At 36.7% G+C, this 17,909-nt stretch overlaps 1 protein-coding gene across 2 annotated transcripts in view; it reads right to left on the bottom strand.

Moving 5' to 3' along the window:
* The window catches only part of LOC148955127 (popeye domain-containing protein 1-A-like), a 129,116-nt gene that overhangs the window by 86,483 nt on the left and 24,724 nt on the right, over positions 1-17,909 (bottom strand). For both annotated transcript variants that reach the window (XM_089108074.1, XM_089108075.1), the window contains exon 4: positions 3,880-3,991. In XM_089108074.1, the coding sequence (XP_088964200.1) occupies positions 3,880-3,991 (112 nt within the window). The remainder of the gene's footprint in view (positions 1-3,879; positions 3,992-17,909) is intronic.

Raw genomic sequence — 17,909 nt, 5'->3', positions numbered from 1 at the left:
TGTAATCAGAGTAATGCAGGGGCGCCAATTAGGGGGGGCAGGGGCGGCCATGGCCCCCCCCCGTGCCGTTGAAAATTACCTTCTTATTTATATTTCACAGCTATTTTCTATTTTAGCTATGTGCTATATTAAACCAGCAACTGGTCCAATAAATACGACCAACAAACTGGTGCCCTAATTATAGAATCTTGTTTTGAAATGTCTAAGAGCGAGCGCGTCTACACTATTTTATTTCCGAGTAGGGTTCATTCAAAACTAAGCTTCATGTGGTCAGTGCCCGTTTCGTTCTTGTTCTTGTGAAGAATTCGTTGTAAACTTTGAGTTTTGTATATTGCCTTTTTTAGTAGCTGGGAAAGGAAATGTGTTCTAGGGTTTCAAGGGGTTTTGGTCAGCAGATTCTTGACGTTGTTGAATAGTTTATGGGATGACTAGTCCTAGTGGAGTGTATGGGACTGTCGTGAACAGGAAATGTAAGTGATTGGTTTATGGGGTTTCTAAGCGGGGTAGTTTCATTTTAGTAGCTGGGAAAGGAAATGTGTTCTAGGGTTTCAAGGGATTTTGGTCAGCAGATTCTTGACGTTGTTGAATAGTTTATGGGATGACTAGTCCCAGTGGAGTGTATGGGACTGTCGTGAACAGGAAATGTAAGTGATTGGCTTATGGGGTTTCTAAGGGGAGTAGTTTCACCGTGGAGTATGGGAGTGAGTTTCTACGTGTTTCTTCAGTTCTTCTCTTGCCGTGTCTGAGTGAAGTCATTGTCTACTACTCGTTTAACTATGAGTAAAAAGCGACAACAAACTTTGGATTTTTTTTTCGGTGAAAATGCGGAAGAAAAATGAAGAAACTTTAGTGCAAGAAACTGGCAATAGTGTCAGCGCCCAAAGTCTCGGGTTAGTTGAGATAAATTCCCCCACCTGTGACAGAATTTCGGAAAGAAGCGGAACAATAAATGGCTCAGATCAACATGAGAGTTCGGTCTGCATCGCTGAACCCCTTGCGGGTTCCAGTAGCAGTCAAGAAACTCTCTCAGATATCTCTAGGACGCGTCACGACAAACCAGCTCAACCTATTCTTGAGAGATATCCGGCTTCCACTTCTAACGGAAAGGAAATTCAGTGCACATTACTATAAGACTTATGAATGGAATGAATACTCAAAAAACTTAAATTCCGTGTTTTGTTTTGCTTGCCACCATTTTTCTATGGTGATTCTAAGGGCTGGAGTAACTGCTGGAAAAAGGGCTTTCATTGAGTCAGGATTTTGTAAGTGGAAAGACAGTTCTTCTCTATTAAAGCAACATGATGGTTCTGAAAGACACAGGCATTGTATGTCAGCATGGACAGAATTTAAGATAATGAGTACTGATACTTCGAAATCTATAGTGAATGCCTTAATTCAATCCAGATCTCAAGAGGCTCAGGAAAATAGAGATCATGTGAAGTACATTTTTTGCGCTATTTGCTTTCTTGGCCGCCAGGGTCTTGCTTTTAGGGGTCATGACGAATCAGAAACATCTGCAAACTGGGGTAATTTGGTTGAATTGATGGAGGAAATGTCTAAAGGCGACGAAAAGCTGAAGGCCAAGTTACAGCACCGATATGGTTACTATTGCAGCCATCAGTACCAAAATGACGCAGTTACACTGATAGGAAATGCCTTGCGCCAAGATATTATTTCAGAAGTAAAATCAGCTAATTACTTTGCTATTCTTGTCAACAAGATAAAAGATGTTTCTAGAAAAGAAAAATTAGCGATCCTACTCAGGTACAGATCAAATGGAAAAGTATTGGAGCGACCAATCAGCTGCTATCACATGTACAAATTAGACGCCGAGAGCTTATCCACCTCGATTTGTGAAACTATAGTAAAGCTTGGTGTAGATTTGATGCTATGTATTGCCCAATGTTATGATGGCGGATCCGTTATGAGTGGGGAATTTAACGGAGTTCAAGCAAAGTTTAGGGAGAAGGTGCCTCATGCAGTTTATGTACACTGTCACGCCCACAGATTAAACTTGGTTTTGACTGACTGCCTAAAAAATATCAGCGAACTTTCTGAATTTTTCTCTGTGGTGTCACAGAGGTTTTGTTTTTTCTCTGTTACGCATTTATATCATGCAGCAATACTCGTCACGAGCTATTTGTGGAATCCCAGCGTATTAGCGGGCAAAAAGTCTTGGAGCTAGAGAGGACCGTCCAGACTCGCTGGTTTTACGCAGTCCGCTCTATTTCGAAGGTGAAGGCCAGATTTGATTGTATTGTTGCTGTGCTTGCCGCAGTCTCTGATAGTTCCAACGGCGAGGCAGCGTGTGAAGCAAAAGGACTACTGGACAAAAGCAACTCTGCCTCTTTTGCTTCAACTTTACACATAATGGAAAAAGTATTAGTCATTGTAAATTGTTTATCAGAGCAACTTCAATCCGGAAGTTTGTTGATTTATAAGACACTTGCACTGATTTCTGGGACATATGAGACACTCCAAAAGCTGAGAAATGATAACGAATGGAACAACTTAAGCAAAAACATATCTGAATTCTTAGCTTTAAACGATATCCAGGAATCGAAATCTCCACAATCTAAAACCATTGCTCGAAACAAGAGAAGTCAAACCATTTCCATTCGTCTCAAAGCCTTTCTTTCAAACTCAACAACCGGTAAACGCAATATCAGTCAGCCAGTTGAATCAGACTGCGGTAAACTTCTGTACTTTGAGGTAATAGTTCGTTTCACGAGTGAGATGGACCAATGTTTCATGCAGAATATGCCTCTGCTCGATGCTTTATCAGCCTTCGAGCCCTCAAGTTCCAATTTTCTCGAACTTTTGAAAGTGGAAAGAGTTATGTGTCATTATTAAGAGATTCTCGGTGTCGACGACATGCCATAGAATCCCAGCTTTCTCTCGCAAAGCTGCATCTGTCAAAAAGTGATATTTCAAAAATGGATCTTCTTCGAGCTATCGAAATCTTATACTACCTCCCAGTTGCCTATTCTGCAGTGCTAAAACTGATGAAGCTAGTTACTACTTTGCCTGTGACCACTGCCAGTAATGAACGATTCTTCTCGGCATTTGGGCGAGTTAAAGACTAACTGCGATCGACAATGGGAAACGACAGACTTAGTGATCTCATGATAATCGCCGTTGAAAAAGAGGAGGTAAAGAAACTGGATTTGGATAGATTAGTCGACGATTTTGCCAAGCAGCGACCTTGCCGCTAACCCCTGTTTTAGGTGTGTTTGCTCAATGCTGTTCTTTTTTTGCATCTTAATTAAAAAAAATCGAAAAAAAATCCTTGCCCCCCCCCTACATTTTCGTGAATTGGCGCCACTGGAGTAATGTGTTTCTAGTTTAGTCATTGAAGGCGATACATTTAAGAGTTTAGGGTCTAACAAGCCTCTCTTTCAACTTCCTATGATTAAGGGCTTAATACCATCCTCTAGAAAAAAAGAAACAAATAGAATGAAAGAAGACTTTTTTCGAGTGGCACAACAGCAAGTAAAACACCCGATTCCTCCCCCGGGAAACTTTCGAATAGGAAAATTTACCAAAAAGATGATTCTTGGGACCTAAGGTGTCCTTCGAAACCCTACCGGACGAAAATCTTTAAAAAAATTAAGTTGATTTACAACTATTTTATACAGCAAAGAAACCTCAAATAGAAAAATCTACCAAAAAGATTATTCTCGGAGTGCAAGGTATCTTCGAAACTCTTCCAGACGAAATTCTTTTAAAAACTTTAAGATAAATTTCAACTATTTTACACAGCAAAGAAACCCAATTTACCAAGAATTTCCCCAGCTCATAAGCAATCAGTTAACAAGTAATCAATTACTTATTAGCTGATTGACTGAAACTAGAGAATATCAGTATAAACAAACTTACCTGTTAGACAGTGTAGAACAAAATATAGAGGTGGGTTTAATAAAGAAAGGCCATTTAAGAAATTTTGAGACCACAACAGGTAGCTAGACTCTTCAGTTGCAAATATTGTAACCTAGAAAAGGAAGTCTTTTTTTTGTCACTAGTTTAATGGAGGAAAAAAACGGAAAACAAAGAGGACACATCAGTGCTACCCATACAGTCCCCCGGGGGACTGTAAGTTGCCTGTTTAGGGTTTTAGGCCAAGGCGATTCTATGGTGCATTTTATGTTTCGATCCGATGCCATTTTTAGGGGTTTCTGGGTATTTTTCGAAATTCCCTTATATTTGTTTTCAAAATAACATCGTTCTATTAAAACTTATTTAGATAATAGTTATCAACCCTGAATGAGCTAAGAGTCGAAATCTTTTCTTACTTGCCAGTTGTTGTTGTTTTTTTACCGTGTTTTTAACTGTTGGTTACTATACGCCGCGGTTTGTCCTTTACTAGATTGCAATCACCGCTGTAACCACGATGGTAGTTATCAGATTATACAGCCTAGAGATAAAAAAAAAAGTTGAATGAGGCTAAGTCTCCTTCGTTGCAAAAGTCCACCTGTTACAGGAGTTTTTAATATTCCCTCCAACTAATTAGCAGAGACGGGATTTCAGGTTTTTCTCATATGGTCATAACACTGTAGAGGTAGACTGTAGCGTCTTCTTTTTCCAAACATGAAACACATTTGATACCGCTTCTAAAGACTCTGAGCCGTGACGTCACTGAATAGTTCAGTTGCTACTTGGCAAAAAAATAGGTTTTAATAGGCATACCAAGATGTGTACATCAGAATCGCGCATGCGTGAAGGCGGAGCACAAATCTTATGTGGTTTTAAATCTGTTTCACATATTTTTAACGGAGAGTATAGCCTTTCAGGGTTGCCACCGCTGGTGATTTATCACCAGATCTGGTGATTTTTCATCCTCCTGGTGAGGTTTCTGAATCTGGAATCTGGTGATCTTGAATCTGGTGATTTTCTTTTTTAATCTGGTGATTTTCATTTCATTTGGTGATTTTTTACAAAATTGGTTGAAATTCCATGCATGATTGCTTTCGCTGTCTTAACTGAGGTGAAATAATCAGTGACTTTCATATTTTATATCTTGTTTTTATTCGTTATTAAATAAAAAACAAAACAGTTTTTTTTAGCTGAAAGTAAGGAGCGACATTAAAACTTAAAACGAACAGAAATATTCCGTATATGAAAGGGGTTGTCCCCTCCTCAACGCCTCGCTCTTTACGCTAAAGTTTTTTATTGTTTTAAAAAATTCAGTTGTAAGACAGAGTCAAACTTTAGCGTAAAGTGCAAGGTGTTGAGGATGAGACAGTCCCTTTTATGTACAGCATATTTTTTTTCGTTTAAAGTTTAAGTTTAGCTCCTTACTCTCAGTAAAAAAAATTGTTTTTTTTTGTTCAATGTATTAACGTTTTGAGCTAATGCAGCTTTGATTTTGGCTCACCGTACATGAATAATTAAAACGAAATTTTGTTCTGACGTAACTTACGAATTAACTTGCGTAACGAATTTCTATATTCGTATGTTTTTATTACGTATATTAGGGAGTTCGCCCCCTAGTCAATACCTCGCCCTTTACGCTAAAGTTCGAATTTTGTTCGAATCACAAACCACTGAATCACAAAGGCCGGTTAATTAGAATAGATAGCTCTTTTGAAAGCACTAAAAAAAGTACTTTTGAAAGTACTAGGGGGCGAACCCCCTCATATACGTAATCATTTCTGTTCGTTTTAAGTTTTAATGTTGCTCCTTATTTTCAGTTGAAAAAAACTTGCTTTTTTTATTTAATTTCTGATTGTTTTTTAAATAATGCTGGGAATACGGCACCCCCTTCATAGGAATAGCCCTTCCCTCAAGGAAACATCCTCCATGGAAAGATTCTCCCCCGTAACCCTTACTCCGAATCCCATCCACCCCACCAGAAAAAAAATCCTCCTGAAAACGCCTGTATACTTCCCAATAAACAATACTATGTGTAAGCAATGGGCAAAGTTTATAAATTACAGCCCTTCCCCCATGAGCTCTGGGGGATTAAGTCATCCTCAAAGACATATTAGCTAGATTTTCTACTATGCTGAACAAAATGGCTATCTCAAAATTTTGATTGGGTGACTTCGGGGAAAAAATGAGCGTGGGAGGGGGCCAAGTTGCTCTCCAATTTTTTTGGTCACTTAAAAAGGTTACTAGAACTTTTAATTTCCGTTCGAATGAGCCCACTAACCATATTCTAGGACTACTGGATCGACACGATCCCCCCTGGCAAAAAAAAAAAAAAAAAAAAAATAAACACGCATCCGTGATCTTTCTTCTGGCAAAAAATATAAAATTCCACATTTTTGCAGATAGGAACTTGAAACTTATACAGTAGGGTTCTTGGATACACTGAATCTGATGGTATGATTATCATTAAAGTTTTATGACTTTTAGGGATTGTTTCCTCTTTTTTACGAAAATTAAGCAAATTTTCTCAGGCGCGTAACTTTTGATAGATAACACTAAACTTCATGAAACTTACATATTTGAAAGCAGCATAAAAATCTCGTTCTTTTGATGTATCTATTGGTATCAATATTCCGTTTTTTAGAGTTTTGGTTACTATTGAGCCGGGTCGCTCCTTACTTACAGTTCGTTACCCGGAACTGTTTGATTTCTAAAGATTGGCGTTATTTTGTGCTTCTGTGTATCCTTTTAGCTTGGCAATCAGCTTCCCCATAGTTACAAATTTTAATTTATAAATACATATGTGTGTCCCATGTGTGATAAAACGGGATTGAGGCCCAGAAACGAAAGAAAAAATTCTCAGGTAAAGAAAGCATAGTCCCACATGAACAAAGATTCAGCAGCCTAGGCTAGGTCTTTTTCAAGGGACATAACAGTCTCAAGAAACCAGGGGGCTCAGTCTCAAGGGATTATCGTCTGAGGAACCAGGGAAATAAGATTTATAGCCGCTTGTTTGATATTTCAGCTTAGACTTGACTCACGACAATTTTTCTTAAGTAAAATATATATATAAGAAATTGAAACCATTTGAGTCGTTTTTTTCGGAGCTAAAGTTTACCACTAAGGATACCAACTATGGCAGAGGGATTAAAAACGCTCATAAGCAAATGAAATTCGATTTGAGGACAAAAGAGAATTATTGGGGTTATTCTTTTCAATGGAAACTTAGAAAAAAAGAAAAGATTTTGCATAGTAAAGACAGAGGAAAGTATAATAGTAGTTAAGTAAATAAAAAGGCTCTTCATGTCCAGTAACAGGATTTTAGATAACAATTTCAGTCTGTGCCTGGAATTCCGGTTTTAGGTATAAATTCTCTTCCTTCTTGAGCAGTTGATGGCCTTTGAAAAACATAATGCCTTAGCTCAGGGTGCCCAACGCGTCTTTTTGGTGTAAAGCTTGTCATTATTGATTACCGATTTCTGGTGATTTTTTTGGTGATTTTGGTGAAATACTGGTGATTTCTGGTGATTTTCTTGGTGAAAAACTGGTGATTTTTATTTGGTTGTGGTGGCAACCCTGTAGCCTTTCGCGATACTGTGTATTCAGTCTACTGTGTGGTCATAAGGTCAGGATCTCTCATATGGGAAGGGTCACAACTGCAGGCCAACTTTACACCATAGTCAGGTAAAACTTTCACTTCGATTCATTTTGTTAACCCTTTTTTGCATATTTGAATTTGCTAGTAGTAGAAGAGTGTCTACCGACCCTCCCTCAAAACACTCTTTATACAACATAAAAATATATAAGATTTGGTGTTTAATATGGTTAAACATTCTTTTTCGCACAAATGTTATAGAAACTATTATATTCAGAATTTCCTAAATTACATTCTCAAAGGACGGTTACGCATGGATATTTCCTCATTTCACTGAAGAAGAAAAATAAGTTAAATGAAAAAATTGTCTTCTGATTTTCTTGCCTTTTATTCTTAGTTGGCATGTTAGTGACGTATTTATACGGTTTTAATTAAACGACAAAATGATCCGATAGGCAAGAACACTGAAACTTAAGAGTTGAGCAATGACAAAAAAAACAGATCAGAGAGAAAAAGAGAGTGAACAAAGAGAGAACGAAGGGAAAATAGAGTGAAAAACAGACAACAGATTGAAAAAAGAGAGAACAGAGAGAACGAAAGAGTGAAAAAAAGAGATTACACCATACGACCTACATACTAAGATAATCCAAGTGGAAAATATCAAATAGAGAAACACTATAAACACAAGGAAGAAAATTTTGTTTAATAGTTAAAGATAAGTGGGAATCTAAGTAAATCATATTGTAATGCTCAAAACCAAAGCAGGTGTCCCATTTTTTTCTGACTATTAGCACAAAGCTTAAAAACTTAAATTTCGCTTTTTTAAGAACATTGTTGAAAAGTAAGGATAGTCGAAGATCAGCGGATGTTTTTTTCTGATAATTTAGTCCGTTGGAGACTATGTGGAAGGGTGTAATTAAAACTAAAGGAATGAAGCAATTATTCCTTACAACATTTTATTTTTTTGTTTATTTATTGTAATTTACCATAATTAAAAAAACTAATTACTTGATTTTTGCAAAAAGTATAAAAACATAATTTGTGCACTTCTTTATAATCTTATCCAAAAGTGAGATGCCCCCCTTTTTTGGACACAACGATGAAATTACAAAATCTTTTTTTCTGTTGCTCAAGTTAAATTTATTTAACCGCAGTTTGCACAAAATACAAAAAAATATGAACTGCCATCGACGGATACTAGCGAACAACTGAGAAATAAAAGAAAACAATTCATTCACTCTAAAACAAAACAAACCAGCAATTAAATAAGTTAGAGAACTATGTCATCTGATTTCTGATTTTAATTTTTGAATGAATAAGTGAATGAACTGTTTTCTTTTATTTCCCAGTTATTCGCTAGTATCCGTCGATGGCAGTTCATAATTTTTTGGATTTTGTGCAAATCGCGGATATTGACGAATAACTCGCTTTTATGGTTGTTAGATATTTGGTTTTAATTATTATAATTTTCGGCTTTTATTGAATTTTATTCATCTTTTAATTTTTTTTTGTTTTTTTCATTGGTTTTTTGGTTCTTTTTACATTGACTTTCCACGTTTGTTTTTGTCATTTTTTTTTCTTCGGCACTTTCCTTGAATATATTATTTTGTTTTATGCTGAAGAAGAGAGGTGGTTGTCCTCTCGAAATATTCGCTTTGTTTGTTTATTCAGTATTCTCGTTTGGCCTTAAAACCCCATTTTGATCGTTTGCTTTTCTTATATTATGGCAGGCCAATGTGGTTTAAGAAATTATCTTTGGTACTTATGTATTATACGAGAATCACTCGAGAAGTGAAGTTTGATTAATGCTAGTGAAGTAAAACAAAATATGATGAAAATATAAGACTTTATTAGCAAATTTAGGCCAGGTTAGGCAACAACCCCTTATCCTGGAAAAATAAAATTGCCTGTTCTTCGGTCCGTGACAAATCCCAAATCTTAATTTGAACATCCATGGTGAGACACGATATTCTGTCACTATGTATTCCAAACTAACCGGTTATTGTCCTATTCGATCTTGGCGATCCAAATTCTCGAGTGTTTATCTGATCTTGGCGATCCAAATTCTCGAGTGTTTCCCGTATAATACATAAATACCTAAATTAGTTCAAAATTAAATCACTTGTCAAAAACTTGAAATAAACTGAATCTTGTTCTGAAAGATTTTGGTAGGGATATTTATGACAGCTGTATCATTTCCCGAAGGTTTCAGATAACTTATAAGCTTTATCCCTTTTTCATAAAGTGAGGCTTTACAAAAGTGTCTCGAAGTTGCTGAGTAGAGATTTTGATTGATGATCATTCCCGTGAAGACAGAGAACGGCTATAGATTTATTCTACATGAGGATAAATCGTCAGCCAAGCGAAATGTTCCATTATATACAGTGAATCTCGAAAGAGCGAGCAAGCAGACACTTTTAAAACAACGAGCTTTAGAAGTTGGAATGAACATGTAAAAACAGATCAAACTAAAAAATATTAAATATTGGAAGCTTATTTCAGAATTCGATTGGGAACTTGTACTAAGCTATATATGCCCTCGTAGTTGATCTTTTTGGATTAATTAAATAAAAAAAACGAACAGAAATTATTCCGTATATGAAAGGGGCTGTCCCTTCCTCAACACCTCGCTCTTTACGCATTAGTTTTTTATTGTTTTAAAAAATAAAGTTGTGAGACAGAGCCAAACTTCAGCGCAAAGAGCGAGGCGTTGAGGGACAGCCCCTTTCATATACGGAATAATTTCTGTTCGTTTTAAGTTTTAATGTCGCTCCTTACTTTCAGTTAAATAAAACTTGTTTTTTTTATTTGATTTCTAAACGTTTTAAAATTAATGGAGGTTTTGATTTTGGCTCACCGTACATGAATAATTAAAACGAAATTTGTATATTAATTTTACTTTTTTTTGGCTAAATGGCTTTCTCGAAAGTTAATTAATTTTATTTGCGAATGTTTTTATTAGTAATAAATATACGTAACTTACTAATTAAATTAAGTAAATAACTTCTATATTCGTATTTTTTTTTATTAAGTATATTAGGGGGTTCACTCGCCTAGTAAATACATCGCTCTTCATGCTAAAGTTAAATTTTTTCCAATTCTTTAAGAATGACCCCTTAATCACAAAGACCGTTAATTAGAATAAATAGCTTTTATGAAAGTACTAAGAAATCTCTAGCGTAAAGAGTAAGGTATTGACTAGGGGGCGAATCCAATCATATACGTAATAGTTTCTGTTCGTTTTAAGTTTTGATGTTGAAAAGTTTTCAGTTGAAAGTTTTCTGATCCTTTTTCGAATAATGCTGGGAAATCCGGCACCCCCGTCATAGCAATGTCCCTTCCCCCATGGAAAGATCCTCCCACGTAACCCCCGATCAACCCCCACTACCGGAAAAAAATCCCCCTGGAAACGTCTATATACTTCCGAATAACCAATACCATACGTAAACATTGGGCAAAGTTCATAACTTGCAACCCTTCCCCCGGGACTGTGGGGGATTAAGTCATCATCAAAGACATAGTTATTATGTTTTTCGAGCATGCTGAACAAAATACCTATCTCAAAATTTTGATCGGGTGACTTTGGGGAAAAACTGAGCGTGGGAGGGGGCCTAGCTGCCCTCCATTTTTTGGTCACTTAAAAAGAGGACTATAACTTTTAATTTCCGTTTGAATGAGCCCTCCCACGATATTCTAGGACCACTGGGACGATATGATCACCCCTGGGGAAAAAAAGCAAAAAAAAAAAAAAAAACAAACACGCAACCGTGACATTTCTTCGGGCAAAAAATACAAAAGTCGACTTTTTTTAAGATAGAAGCTTGTAACCACTACTGTATTGTTTACGGATACTACGAATGTGATTGTAGGACTTTCGTTAAGATTAAATGACTTTTAGGGGATGTTCCCCTTTTTTTTCAAAAATCAGGCAAATTTTCTTAGGCGCGTATCTTTTGATGGGTAAATCTAAACTTGATGAAACTTATGTATTTGATATCAGCGTAAAAAATTTAATTCTTTTGATGTATCTATTGGTATCAAAATTCCTTTTTTTTAGAGTTTCGGTTACTAGTGAGCCGGGTCGCTCCTTATTTACAGTTCGTTACCGCGAACTGTTTGAAAATCAATGTAAAGTATGGACATAGTTGTAAAAAAATAAAGTCTATGTGTTGAATTTTTGGAGACTTGTAAAAACTACTTACAAAGACATATCATTGGATATGAATCTAACCAGGTAAACTAAAACTTGGAATTTTTGTTAGAAGGGATGAAACCAAAACTTCAAACGTGGTTGACTGGCACTTACGCATAATTTTCATAGAAAGGAGGGGGAAGGATAAAAAAACTATATACAAAGAAGTTCAAAGGGTACTTAAAGGCACATACAAAAAAAAAAATAGAGATTCACCCTATAGCCTACTGCACAATCTAATCTTTGACAAGAGCATAGAGTGAATGCCACTAAAATCTACCCATGCGCATTTTGAGGTAAGTTTTTACCCTTCTTACCGAAGAAAACGGCCTCTCTACGCATGAAGGACGTAGATATTGACTTAGACGACTCAGATAAATATGCAGAAGGGCTTGGACGTGCGGAAACAGACCTCGATCGCACTTCACTAAGCTCTGCTCTGCTGTCTCTGGCAAAAGACTAGGAGTTATTTTCAGCTGCTACATCGTTCATACCGGGGTCAGGGTATGCTTGATTGGAAGCACACAGCTTTTTAAAGTTTAAAACTTTTCGATGAGGGTCTTTGACTTCAAAGTTATACAAAATCCTGCTGAGGCATTTCAGGACAGTCTTATATTTTGTAAATAAAGATTCAAGCGTTTAATGAGCTGTTCGACAAATCGGATGAAGAACGAATCGCGATAATAAAGTCCTATGTCCTTTTCAGTCCAAAAATGGAGGGGAATATTAACACGGTTTCTCCTTTGTGACATGGAAATCGTGACTTTTAGTTCTTGGCAGTTATCACTACTTCCATGAAAATTTAGCTGATTTTAATGTGTTTTATCCAGCTTCTGATGTCTTGAAATGTCTCTGTCATACCTTCAACGCGTTAGATACGGAGAGAAATGCCTCGGGTGGCTCTGCAGCGGCTCTGCAGCAGAATTGAAAAATTTAAAGTACATCCAATAAAAAAAAAAAAAAAATATCGCAGTTAGGGTTATTACAGTGCCCTTAGTTCAAGATATTGTATAGCGGACGTCGGGATTTTGGTAGCGTCATTGAATTCATATCAACCTCTATTTCTTCTCGGGTTTTAAACCTAGGAGCAAAAAACTACCTCAATTTCTGTGACGCATCTTGTCTTTCGACCTGCCGAATTCCATGCAGGCCTTTCAAATTGAGTGCAGTACTTAGGAGGGTACTTCCTTTACCGCTAAAGTGAAAAAAAGGTTAAACTTTCTCCAATAACTATCACACAGTGCTTAATCTTAGGAATGCTGTTCGAGTCCGTCAAAACAGTTGAAGAAGTGGGAGACACAATGGACATATTCAGCTAGCGGATGTTTGTTAGATATTAAAACCTATGCTCCTCACTCTTGTTTGTAGCTCCAAGGTAGCATACCTTTGACCTCTGAACAGTTTCATCTTGAGAACAAATATCGCAAGCCTCAGGATGAATTGACCGGGACTTTCATCTCGTAAATCTTCAAAGGATGTAAAATCAGTAAATTCCTCGCCTATTTGAGTAAATTAATCAAAAAAACGTTTTGCACAAAATAAGTTTTTCATAAAAAAGCGAAGAACTCCATTAAACCAAAAATAAACAAAAATAGAAATAAATAATCTACCAAGCATACAACTACCACAAATCAGTATTAAAAAATAAATAAAACCCAAAACAAACAGAAATTAAAATAAGTTTGAGATAGCTATTCTATTCAAAATAGTCTAAATATCATATAACAAGGCTTCTGGGGTTAAAGAAACCCCCAGAGATTAGGGGTAAGAATTGTAAGTTATGCCCAGGGGGTATTAAAGGTTTTTATGGAAGGGATGGTTGTTTAACTTTAGAATTGGCTCAATACTTCTCCCTGAAAAAGACTATGTCAATGTGAAACTAACAAAAATTAATCAAAAAAACATTTTACACCAAAAAACTTTTTTAAAAAAAAGTATAGAATTCCATTGAACTTAAAATGAACAAAAACAGAATCAAATAATCTATCAAGCATCCAACTACCACAAATCAGTATCAATAAATAAATGAAACCCAAAAAAAACAGAAACTAAAATAAGTCAAACTCAAAACAAGCAGTAATTAATCTGAGTAGGGTTGCAAACCATATGCTTTCTAAAAGCCAGAATATAATTTGTGTTTTACTGAAAAAAATTCAAATGAATTTACTGAAAAAAAATGTGCATTGTCAGTTTAATTTACATATGCTGATATTTATTCCTTAAAATCTTAATTAATTTTTGATTTCTTAAAGCTATAAAATTTAAAACATTTAAAAGAAATTTTTTCAGTAAGGTACAAATTATGTTCTGGTATTTAGAAAACATGAAAAAAAAATACTGAAAAAAATTCAAATGAATTTACTGAAAAAATGTGCATTCTCAGTTTAATATACATTTGCTGATATTTATTCCTTAAAATCTTAATTAATTTTTGTTTTCTTAAAGTTATATTGAAAACACTTAAAAGAATTTTTTTCAGTAAAGTACAAATTATATTCTGGCTTTTAGAAAGCATAGGGTTTAGAGCCCTACTCAGATTAACTTCTGCTCGTTTTGAGTTTGACTTATTTTAGTTTCTGTTTTTTTTGGGCTTCATTTATTTATTGATACTGATTTGTGGTAGTTGGATGCTTGGTAGATTATTTGATTCTTTTTTTGTTCATTTTTGTTTAATGGAGTTCTTTACTACTTTTTCTGAAAAACTTATTTTGTGCAAAAAGTTTTTATTAATTTCTGGTCGCTTTATATTGACATAGTCTTTTCCAGGAAGAAAAACTGAGCCTCTTCTGAAGTTAAACAACTAGTCCTTCAATAAAACCCTTAAATATCTCGTGGGCGCAAATTAAAACACTTGTCTATAATCTTTGGGGTTTCTTTCAATCTCAAAAGCCTTGTTATGTGATATTTATACTATTTTGAATAGAATGGCTATCTCAAAATTTCTATTAGACGCATTTCCGGACAATATGACGTGTGTGTAGGGATGAGAAGGTAGCTACCCTCTGGTTACTGTGACTCTTAAAATGAGCAATAGCACTTGATTACCAATCCAGTGAGCTCCCCTCAAACTTTATTTTACCAGACGTTCTATATGAACCCTATATGTCCCCAGGGCACAACTTACAACCCTAGTCATGGGAACTGGGGGATTTGTTATCCTCAAAGACCTTTCTGATAGGCTTAACAAAATGGGTATATAAAAATTTTGATTGGAAGTGTTTGGGGAAATGATAGGCGTGGAGGGAAACGTTTGCCCTCTGATCACTTTCGACTAATAACTAGGCACTAGTCCTCTCAATTTCCAATCGAATGAGCCCTTTTTGAAACTTCTACGACAAAACTTTCTATAAAAACGTTATATGACTCTTGCCATGAGGGTTATGGGGGGGGGGAGGGTTGTCATCCTCAAAGACATAATTTCCAGACCTATCAACTACGTTGAACAAAACGGCCAAAAAAAATGTTGATCGGAAATGTTTGGGGAAATGATGGGCATTAGGGTGGGGGGGGGGCGATTCACTCTGATTACTTTTGACTATTAAAAAAGGCACTAGCCCTTTCAATTTCCAATTGAGTGAGCTCTTTTTGAAGTTTCTACGACAACGCTATCTATAAAAACCTTATATGGCCCCAGGGCATATCTTACAACCCTTGCCCTGGGGGTGTGGAGGGGGGGGGGTTGGAATCCTCAAACTCATAATTTCCAGAATTTTCAACTACGTTGAACAAAATATATATCTCAAAATTTTGATTGGATGTGTTTGGGCAAATGGTGGGCGTGAGAGGGGGATTAGTTGCCCTCCAATCACTTTCGACTGTTAAAAAGGGCACTAGCCTTTTCAACTTCCAATTGAATCAGCCCTTTTTGAAGTCTCTACGAAATGAATTTCTATAAAAACCTTTTATGCCCACAGGGCATAACTTACAACCCTTGCCCTGAGGGGTTTGGGGAGTTTGTCATCCTCAATATCATAATTTCCAGAACTTTCAACTACGTTGAACAAAATGGCTATCTCAAAATTTTAATTGAATGTGCTTGGGGAAATGGTGGGCGGAGAGGGGGTTAGTTGCTCTCAATTTACTTTCGACTATAAAAGGGCACTAGCCCTTTCAATTTCTAATTAAATGAGCCCTTTTTGAAGTTTTTACGAGAACACTTCCTATAAAATCCTTATATGCCCCCGGGGTATAGCTTAAGACTCTTGCCCTGAGGGGTCTGAGGGGGTTTTATTCCTAAAAGATCGTATTTCCAGAACTATTAACTACGTTGAATGAAATGAAATTCTTAAAATTTTGATTGGATGTGTTAGGGGAAATGGTGGGCGTGAGAGGGGGGTTAGTTGCCCTCCAATTACTTTCAACTATTAAAAAGGGCACTAGCCCTTTCAACTTTCAATCGAATGAGCCCTGTGTGAAGTTTTACGACAACGCTTTCTGTAAAATCCTCATATGGCCCCAGGGCATAACTTACAACCTTTGCTCTGAGGGATGTGGGGGGTTGTCATCCTCAAAGGCATAATTTCCAAAACTTTCAACTACGTTTGAAAAAATGGCTATCCCAAAATTTTGATTGTATGTGTTTGGTAAAATGGTGGGCGTGAGAGGGGGGTTAGTTGCCCTCCAATTACTTTCGAATATTAAAAGCCAATAGCTATTTCAATTCCCAATGGAATAAGCCCTTTTTGAAGTTTCTATGACAACACTTTTTCTAGAAACCTTATATGCCCCCAGGACATTACTTACAACCCTTGCCCTGAGGGCTGTGGGGGGGGGGGCAGGTTGTCATCCTTAAAGACCTAATCTCCAAAACTTTCAACTACGTTGAACAAAATAGGCTATCTAAAAATTTTGATTGTATGTTTTTGGGGAAAAGGTGGGCGTGAGAGGGGGGTTAGTTACCCTCCAAACACTTTTGACTGTTAAAAAGACCACTAATCATTTCAATTTCCAATCGATTGAGCCCTTTTTCAAGTTTCTAGGACAACTCTTTCTATGAAAACCTTATATGCCCCCAGGGCATAACTTACAACCCTTGCCCAGAGGGCTGTGGGAGGGGGGAGCTCATGCTCAAATACCTAATTTTCAGAACTTTCAACTACGTTGAACAAAATGGCTGTCTCAAAATTTTGATTGGATATGTTTGGGGAAATGTTGGGCGTGAGAGGGCGATTAGTTGCCCTCCAATCACTTTCAATTATTAAAAAGGGTACTAGCCCTTTGAATTTCCAATCGAATGAGCCTTTTTTGAAGTTTCTACGACAACGTTTTCTATAAAAATCTTATATGCCCCCAGGGCATAACTTACAATCACTGCCCTGAGGGCTGCGGGGAAGTGTCCTCCTCAGAACATAATTTCTATGTGGAAATCAAGTACGCTGAACAAAATGGCTATCTCAAAATTTTGATTGGATGTGTTTGGGGAAATGATGGGCGTGGAAGGGATGCTAGTTGCCTTCAAATCACTTTCGACTTTTAAAAAAAGCACAAGCCACTCCAATTTTCAATCGAATGAGCCGTTTTTGTAGTTGCTACGGCAATCCGTCGCAACCCAGGGCCCTGGTCTAGAACAAAAAATAAATAATACATTGTGCCAACATCGTTCTTTACTTAGGCAGCGCGATTGCGCTGCCTATGGCTTTCAACTGAATAGACCGGCGAACATATTTCAATTTTAAAGAACCACAACTTTGCTCTTGAGAGTTTGACTACGAATAAATTCCTACTAATTTTTCGAACCGATAATAAACTCAACTTCGGGTGAAAAAAATTCGTTTCGGACAAAAAATTGGCTAATACTATGAATTGTAACCTGCCGGGTGAAAATTGTTCGCAACTGAAAACTGGCTAAAAAAAATTCACGACAGAAGTACACAGTATATGAGTACATCATTTATCACAGTAAACTGACCTTCTGGTCTTCTTCCGCCAGAAAATGATGTTTCGTGCAGTAAGATGGCAGAGAACGCACTTTGCTGCAACGCAGTCTCTTTTGCTACTTAAAAGGACGTTAGGTATTATAATTTCCGTCCAAGTGAGCCCTTTCCCGGTATGTTATAACCACTGGTTGGGTATGATCCTTGCCCCTGAGGAAGAATAAAAAAAAGGCGACCTATAAATGCTGCCCATACAAAAATAGGATTTTCTTGTTGTTTAGGTGGGGGACTGTAGGTCTTCAGTTTAGGGTTTTCTACGATGACATTTTAATGATGTACTTTTTATTTCTATTTGATGTAATTTTCAATAGAATTCGGC

Source organism: Artemia sp. Qi Xiang Cuo, chromosome 2 (assembly GCF_049724085.1).
Source record: "Artemia sp. Qi Xiang Cuo chromosome 2, ASM4972408v1, whole genome shotgun sequence".
Classification (NCBI taxonomy): domain Eukaryota; kingdom Metazoa; phylum Arthropoda; class Branchiopoda; order Anostraca; family Artemiidae; genus Artemia; species Artemia sp. Qi Xiang Cuo.
This window is presented reverse-complemented; position numbering and strand designations above follow the sequence as displayed.